An 8,926-nucleotide genomic window follows, 5' to 3' on the forward strand; every position below is an offset into this window, starting at 1 on the left:
TTGGTTTTAGCAAGGTTGACTCTAAGGCCCTTCGATTCTAGTCCTTGTTTCCACACCTGAAACTTCTCCTCTAGTTCTGATAGTGATTCAGCAATTAGCACAAGGTCATCAGCATAGAGGAGCTCCCAGGGGCATCCTGTCTTGAATTCCTCTGTTATTGCCTGGAGGACTATGATAAATAGGAGGGGGCTGAAGACTGAACCTTGGTGGACCCCTACCTCTACCCGGAATTCTTCACTGTACTCATTGCCAACCCACATTTTACTGACAGCATCCCTGTACATGGCTCGCACAGTTGCCACGAACCATTCATCTATCCCTAGTTTCCTCAGTGATCACCAGATAGGGGATCGGGGGACCCTGTCAAAGGCTTTCTCCATGTCAACGAAAGGGAATGGGGGACCCTAATATATATATATATATATACACACACACACACACACACACACACATACATACATACATACATACATACGTGTGTGTGCATATATAACAGAAACACAAAATTTTGATACATTGTAGTGATAACACTTGCCATTTTATATTTACATAATTTATTACATAGAAATGTTAGAATTTCGGTGTCAAAAGTCATAATTTTGGAGATAAATAAGACGACAACTCAGAAGTTTTTCTCTGCATAATGGGCATTCCCCCTAAAGGTAACAGAAACAAACATCTATATTAAATTTGTATCAAAAATTAGTTGGGAGAAACAGTTCAAACAATGGATTAAATTAAAATTTGCCACAAGGAAGAGAAATTTAATGCATTGAACAGGCCTGTAAGTTACAGAGATGTTTTCTAATAATAATGAATAAATTGATGAAACACATATACTGATTGAGGTTGATAGATTGTAAAAAAAATCCAAGATACTCACTCTTTGTCTATTTAATTGAAATACCAATGACTGGAATAAAGGTTATGCAATCTAATCCAATGGTTTAAAGATTTGTTCCACAACCACCAATGTCAGCTTTAATCCTACTGCATGGCACTTGGATAAGTGTGTTCTACTGTAGCCTAGACTTGACCACTACTTTGTGAGTGAAATTTGGTAGGTGGAAACTGTGAAAGCCCATCATATGTGTATATGTGTGTGCATGTGCATATGAGTATGCGTGTATGTTTGTATGTGTGTGTCTTTCTGTATGAGTACATATTGGCTAGGGATTGTTGATGAATCACATCAAGCAAATATATTGTGACATATATTACCTGCAAGTTACAACCCTTCATAATGAAGAAGACAACATACTAGGACTAGGGCCTAACACTAAAGCCGCTAGAGATGGTACTACAGTATGGTTGTGTTTTTCTTCTCAGAGTCAGCCTACACATATCTGCACTTTTTTTTTTTTTTTGCAGTCATTTTACACCAGTTTTGGAGAGTCTGCAAAGGCCTAAGTACAGTTTGTTCATCCAGACCAACAGCAAACATTTTTAAAATTAATTAATCAAAAATTAAAAAACATAATTCCTTCAAATCTATCTTACTAAAAAGGACACACTAAATAATGCAATCCTAGAGAGACTATGTATGACAATGACTCACTGAATAACTTAAACCAAATTACACTGTATCTGAGGGAGAAATACTGAATTACTGAATAATGTAGTTGTTTAACCAGCAAAATCACAGGTGCGCTAAATTAGAGATAATCTAGGTTAAATCATAGCAAGAATAACAACTGCAACAACAAAAATAATACAAAACAAAGAAAAAAATTTTAATTTTGAGTAAGAAGCAGCTCCATAATGTAAACACTTTTAGGCTGTGGCACTTTGTGCAGAGGAAGACCCTTTAAGACAGTGTGTTAAAAAACACAGTTTACTTCAAAGCCAAGTGAAGCTAATCATTCCAGACATGAACAAAGGGTGATTTGAGTATACAATACCGATGAGAAGAAATATTTGTAAAATATTGATTTCAGTTGTTCTTGTTCACTTCAAGGGTGATTTGTTTTGCCTGGATTTGAAGTGTATTGTGTTTTTTAACACACACTGTCTTTAAAGGGACTTTCCCTGGATGAAATATTGCAGCCTAAATGCATTCAAAAATATACATGCATTATGTGACATTGATAATATTTTGAAAAAAAATTGCCAACATTTGCTGTTTTGTCCTTTGTAATCACTAATGAAACAGACCATGAATGGAATGATCCAATCATTCTATTTATGACTATCTAATTTTATTTTTGACAATGTATACTAGACAACATTATCCAGTGTGTCCTTTCCTTATTTCAAATGGAAGAATGTAAAAAGAAGAAACTGAGGATAACTTGGCTGTTATTTCTAATGAATTGAGATCTAGCTTATGAGATCTACAGTTTGTTACTGTGGCAACTTCCTTCAGTCTCTGCTTCAACACCAACCTCATTCCAGAATACTGCCATATCATCCTAAAAAGACTTTCTGTCCTACACAGTCTCTGATATTACATAAACACTCAGACAATATATAACACGACTCCAACACCAACAAGCCAATAACAGATCTTTAATATGGTGGTAAGACTGGCTAAAAACGGCAGCCAAATTTCCTAAAATCAAACTCAACCATCTTAGAAAATGACATGCTGGATAATGTGGTACTGGGTTCTCTGCATGTAAAAAAATAAAGACTAGATGGTTATGGTGAAATGCCTGTAATCACAGCTCTGCTGAATCAACCAAACAACAGTAAGAATAACTACACCATCCTAAATACCCTAGTCATTCCAGATATAAGTTAGAAAACAAACAATTTCCTACTACTTTCAAAGAGCAGAGTATGGTTAACTGCTAGGTGGAGGTTTGACATATCTAGTACAGGGATTCTAAACTGTTTTCTGTATTTACTTCCTTTACAAGTTTACCATCCTCGTTTCCCTCACATCAAATGAAGTAGTCTTGTATACAATTCAATTATTGCTTAACATTAATACCCTTAAAATTATCATTAAAGAAAATAAATCTTGCAAAAACTGTAAATAATGACAAAGAATTTTTCAACCTAAAAACAATTTCCCCATTGGAATCCCCAATTTGCCCTTGGAATCTTAAAATTTCCCTAGGCTCATTTTGAGGATTTAGAGCAATAATTCTGTGGGTTGCACCTAAAATGTTCTACTCACTACTTAGGTGGGTTCTATTAGGGTAATCTGAGGCTATATAAGAACAAGAAATGACACATAAAACAGAGTCCTCAACATACTACATTTGAATAATAGATGGGATTGTCATGGTTGGAATATTGTGATCAGAGATTTGCTTGATCATGTCTAGCATAAAACTCAAGGAGGGATATACTGGGTAATGTAGTCCAAGATATACTATGTCTATGTATGAGTAAAAGATAGGATAGTCATGACTGGAATACTCTTGATTATGGATCTGCTTGATCAAAGCTGAACAGAGTAAAAAGCAAACTTAAAAGTAAAGAAGCTTGAGAAGTGTGACACTGCAGCCTCTTACCTTGGTTTGACACCATTCCAGGATACAATTCCAACAAAAAAGATGACCACATGGTGTAACAGTTGTTTCATGACGAAGTTCTAAGCATAGAGGACACTGATGACTCGATGCAGTTGCTACAGACTTCACCTTACAACTGAAAATATATAGAAGTAAATTGATATGATAAGAACCCAACAAGCATAGATGTCATATTAACAAGTTTGCAATGCCTCCACAAACTTCCAGATGTGATGCCCAATGTGTCTTCTATCAAACTCCTTGATTGATCAATGCTTTATGAGTAAAATTTGGTGCATGGAAACTGTGCAGAAGCTTTGTGTGTGCATGTAAACATGTGCATATATCTTTTGCTGATATCCATCATATATTATACATTGGTAAGAAAATTGATAAAATGGTACATTCAAACAAAATACACTGTGACTATTCCACCTGAGTTGCAGAGACATTCGCTTGTCACTCTCACCAACAGGAATGCAATGGATCAGTGATTAGCCCTTTAGAAACTTATAACCAGCAACACTATCAGACACAAAATACATGATATAAAAAATATCAATAATAAAAAACAACACATTAACTTCTCAACATTACGAGTATTTCAGTTCGCACAAGGTGTACCATATCCTTGGATAAATAAGCAACTAAAAGTGTTGGTAACAAGAAAGGCAACTGATCACAAAGCACAACCTCAGAAAGCTGTCCATCACATGCTAGCATGAGAAGGCAATTATGAAATGATGATGATGAGTGATTTTTCACATAACCTAGAAATAGCAATCAAACCTTCCTCAAATCACAATTTAAACTCTTAAATAAAGACACTAGGGCAATATAGCCTGGGCATATATAAAAAGTAGGAATAGTCATGGCTAGAATATTTTTGATCTTAGGGTCTTTTTTTCTCAATCAGGGCTGACATGGAGTTAAATAATACAACAATAAAAACAAAACAAAATAAACAATCTCATTTACAGTTTAAGCATAAACTTCATTAACCAAGGAGAGATGAAATGAGAGTTTTATCCTGCAATAGGTTTGAACAAATGCATTAGAAATGTCCATAAATAGAGCTAGGTTAGTGGTTCCCAAATGATACATTCCAAGAAAAGGCTAGCAATGTTACAAAAACAAAAAAATATTTTTAAAAATGTGAAAAATACCAACTGAAATTCTATATACTTTATATTATATGAAGACTTTAGTCTTAATATAACATATTACAGGAAATTGTGAAGGATAGGTAGTTAATTTTAAATACATCTAAACAGAAAACATCATGCACATGCTTCTATTTATTAACTATGCTTCATTTATTATATAAAGAAGTAATTCCTTAATAAAATTTGTGCAGTGTAAATTATTTATATTTATACTCTAAAATATATAAATACTCTTTCTCAATATATTTTTACATTCAAAGTCACACCAAAATATGTTCACCACAAGAAAAACAAATATCTAGAAACTACTGATTTACATACTCAAATAATACACATCAAATCAAACTGTCAAGAAATTGCAGCAATATTCCTCAAATAACATTTTATTGTCCTAAAACAATTATATATTAGATCAATAGTTCTCAACTGGGGTCCATATGACTCCTGAGGGTCCATATAAGATTTTGGGGGGTTCACACAAGCAAAATAGTCAATTGGAGCTCCACAGTTGTATTTTAGGGATCCATGAAAAAATTTTGCTTTAGATGTATTGGGTCATCCCATAAATAATGCATTTTTTCAACTGCATGAACTAAAAGTTGGAGGGGGATGGGACAAACTACCTCCATCAACTTGCTATAAAAGCAGGTAGTAATTTTACCTTGTCCTTATTCTTAGTGCACGTTCTGAAGGGTGCAGTTCAATTTTAAGTTATTTTTTCAAAGCTATAATGTAAGTGACAAAGGAGCATATTTGGCATATTTTTCTTTATGAGTTCAATAAAGGCAACAATACAATGGAAAATGTGAGGAATATTAATGCAATATATGGGGATCGGGCAATAAGCATAAGCCAGTGTCAACAGTGATTCCAGAAATTCCAAGCCAGAAACAACAGCTTAGAAGATGAGTCTCATACTGGAAGATGTTTAGAGCTTGACGAGGATGTCCTGCAAATCCTGGTGGAACAAAATCTGATCGTAACTGTTGAGGAACTAGTAGAGAAGTTTGGATTTGGTCATTCAACCATTCATTGACACCTGCGTGCCATCAGAAAAGTCAGCAAATTGGGTCAATGAGTTTCTTATAAACTTTCCGAGTCTAATTGCATGCAGAGAGTGAACGTGTGCTCATCTTTGCTGTCATGTCTCTTGAATGAACCTTTTTTGAATCGAATAGTGACTGGTGATGAGAAATGGGTCCTCTATAAAAATGTCAAGTATCCAAGACAATGGACAGGGAAAGGAGAAACACCAGCACCCTAGGCATGACCATCTTTGATTTCAAGATGAAAGGTTTTCTTCCATCAGGATAATCGTCGACCGCATATAGCAACAACAACATTCCAAAGGCTGGAGTAGTTTGAATGGGAAACGATGTCTCTCCCACCATATTTACCAGACACTGCCTCATCTTATTATCATTTATTCCACAGTCTACAAAATCATTAGGACGGAAAAAATATGAACTCTGTAGACAAGGTCAGAACAGTAGTGGAGGAGTATTTTTCGACACAGACAAGTGAATTTTGGAATAAGGGCCTTGCAAGTCTACCAGATAGATGGAAGAGCATTGTAGAAAATGAAGGAAGGTATATTTTAGATTAAAAAAGAACTTCTTTATCTTAATTTTGAAAAATAAAAGAAGTATAAAAAAAACTGCATCATTTATGGGATGACCCAATATTTACTGCAAGAAAGAGCTAGGTGTTTTTCTCTAGCATTATACATAGTTTAGCCCACACGAGTTGAAAACCAAAATAGAAATTTCGAAAGAAGTATCGATAAAACTAATTTATAAACATGAAATGGCTATGGGGGTCCACCAGAGTAGAATAGTAATAAAAGGAGTCCATAGATAAAAAATGGTTGAGAACCACTATTAGATAATGCAATCCATCTGAAAAATGACTAATCATGGAGTAGTTTGAATGAGAAACGATATCCCTCCCACCATATTTGCCAGACACTGCCCCATCTTATTATCATTTATTCCGCAGTCTACAAAATCATTAGGACAGAAAAAATATGAAGCGCTGAGATGTATTGTAAGATACAGAAATAAATTTATTTCTGTATCTTACAATACATCTCAACGTTTCTAAAAAAAAACAAACTTTGTTTGTTTACTTTCTCAAACACGTGATAATGCTATAAACAGCGTGATCAGGATAAATTATCCATATAATGCAGAAAAATACGTATATTTGTGTGTGTGTGTCTGTGTTTGTCACCTCCACCATCACTTGACAGCTGATGTTGGTGCTTACATCCCCGTAACTTAGTGGTTCAGCAAAAGAGACCAATAGAATAAGTACTACGCTTACAAAGAACAAGTACTGGGGTCGATTTGTTTGACTAAAAGTGGTGCTCCAGCATGGCTGTAATCAAATGACTGAAACAAATAAAAGAATATATATACATATCATCATCATTTAATGTCTGTCTTCCATGCATGCATGGATAGGATGGTTGACAGGAGCCGGCCGGCCAGGTAGAAGACTACCCCAGGCTACTGTCTGTTTTGGCAGGGCTTTTACGGCTGGATGCCCTTCCTAACACCAACCACTCAAATGTCTAAAACCACAAACACTTTGAATTTTAATGTAAACTGGTGTTGCAAGCAGAGTTGGTGCAGAAACAATTGTAACCAATCATTTAAGATGTGTTAAAGGATTTCTATGTCTTCTTATTATACAGGTGAAAGCATGGCTGTGTGACAAGAAGCTTGTTTCCCAACCACATAGTTATGGGTTCAGTCCCATTGTGTGGCACCTTTAGTAAGTGTCTTCCACTATATACCAAAGCCTTGTAAGTGGATTTGGTAGAGGGAAACTGAAAGAAAACTGTTGTGTATGTATATATATATACCAGTGTGTGCCTTTGTGTCTGTGTTTGTCCCCCACCACTGCCTGACAAACCAGTGTTGGTATAATTTAGCAGTTCAGCAAAAGAGACCAATAGAATTAGTACCAGGGTTAAAAAAATAAGCACCAGGGTCAAATTGTTTGACTAAAATTCTTCAAGGTGGTGTACCTACATGGCCACAGATTAATGACTGAAACAAGTAGAAAGATAGAAAGATAAAAAGATACACATGCATGTGTGCATCAGTATGAATGAACAAAATCAGTCAAACAAAAATGCATAGTAGTATTTACCTCCAATATAATTATCTTCTTTCACCAAAGTGCCAGAGTTTGACATAATTAAGTAAATTTAAACTCTTAAAGGAGGTTCCCTGCAGTCTAAAGACTGAAAACAGTGAAAGAATAAAAACAGTGATTCAACAAGTGCTCCACTCCAACAGTTTTTAATTTTTATCAACTTACATAGAGAGTGGTGATGAGATAACTTTAGATTTGAGATCTTGTAAAGTCTTATGAAACTGGTAGACACTAATTAACACACCGCCAAGAAGTTGAGAAGCAGTCAACCATCCTAGGAGCCAGAATATTCCAAACCTTGTTTTTGGTTTCAAGGAAAACTGAATCTGCAGTAGAGAGAGAGAAAAAGAAAAATGGAGAGAATGTCACTGTCAGGATATCCTGATGAATTGTTAAGTAACAATTCCTCAAGATCGATCAATGTTCATGGCAAGATACTGAAAAGGTATTTATGGGACTAATTTCAAATTGAGATTAAATACAAACTGATATGAATCTGCATATTTATTTATTCATAACACTGACTGTATTGGTAAAGTAATAAACATTATAGGGTTGTTGACCATCTTTTGTTAGATACATGGATTATATTTTGTAACATATTTGCTGACATTTTAGTAACTTTCAACTGTTATCATCAGCAGCTTCGAACAGAAGAGACACTGGATGTTGGTAAATTGATAAATAACAAAAAAACTAGTCTGTTCAATCCTCATCCAAGGCAGTTGAAAAAGTTTTCATTGGATCCAATTTCACACTAAGACTAAATAAGCATGAACATTATGACACAGTGTGTGGGGGTGAGAAAAAGAATGTGTGTGTATATGTGTGTGTGTGTGTGTGTGTGTGTGTAAAGGTAAGATCCAAGGATCAAGGTGTAGGAAGTTAATGAGTTTCAAGCAATCCGAAGAAGATATAAAAAATAACTTTCAAGAACAATAGTGGTTTATTGGTACAGAAGGTTGTGAATTTTTCCCATATCAAAATACGATAAGCTGAAAAAAATTAATTTTGTAATTCACAGTTAGCAATCGGGGTTGATGTATATGTGAATAAACATTCAAAAATGTTTTGATCGAATCCCCAACGAGTTAACACAGGTCATCCTAACAACAATGTAAAATTCATATA

General features: G+C 34.9%; 1 protein-coding gene across 4 annotated transcripts in view; it reads right to left on the bottom strand.

Moving 5' to 3' along the window:
- Nucleotides 1–506: 506 nt before the first annotated feature.
- LOC106881990 (peroxisome biogenesis factor 10) overlaps nt 507–8,926 on the bottom strand; it is a 76,197-nt gene continuing 67,777 nt past the window's right edge. For all 4 annotated transcript variants that reach the window (XM_052974168.1, XM_052974166.1, XM_052974165.1 and 1 more), the window contains 3 exons: nt 7,961–8,121; nt 3,465–3,600; nt 507–656 (listed from right to left, as the gene is read on the bottom strand). In XM_052974168.1, the coding sequence (XP_052830128.1) occupies nt 585–656; nt 3,465–3,600; nt 7,961–8,121 (369 nt within the window). In that variant the 3' untranslated portion in view covers nt 507–584. The remainder of the gene's footprint in view (nt 657–3,464; nt 3,601–7,960; nt 8,122–8,926) is intronic.

The sequence above is a fragment of the Octopus bimaculoides genome, chromosome 17 (assembly GCF_001194135.2).
Source record: "Octopus bimaculoides isolate UCB-OBI-ISO-001 chromosome 17, ASM119413v2, whole genome shotgun sequence".
Classification (NCBI taxonomy): Eukaryota; Metazoa; Mollusca; class Cephalopoda; order Octopoda; family Octopodidae; genus Octopus; species Octopus bimaculoides.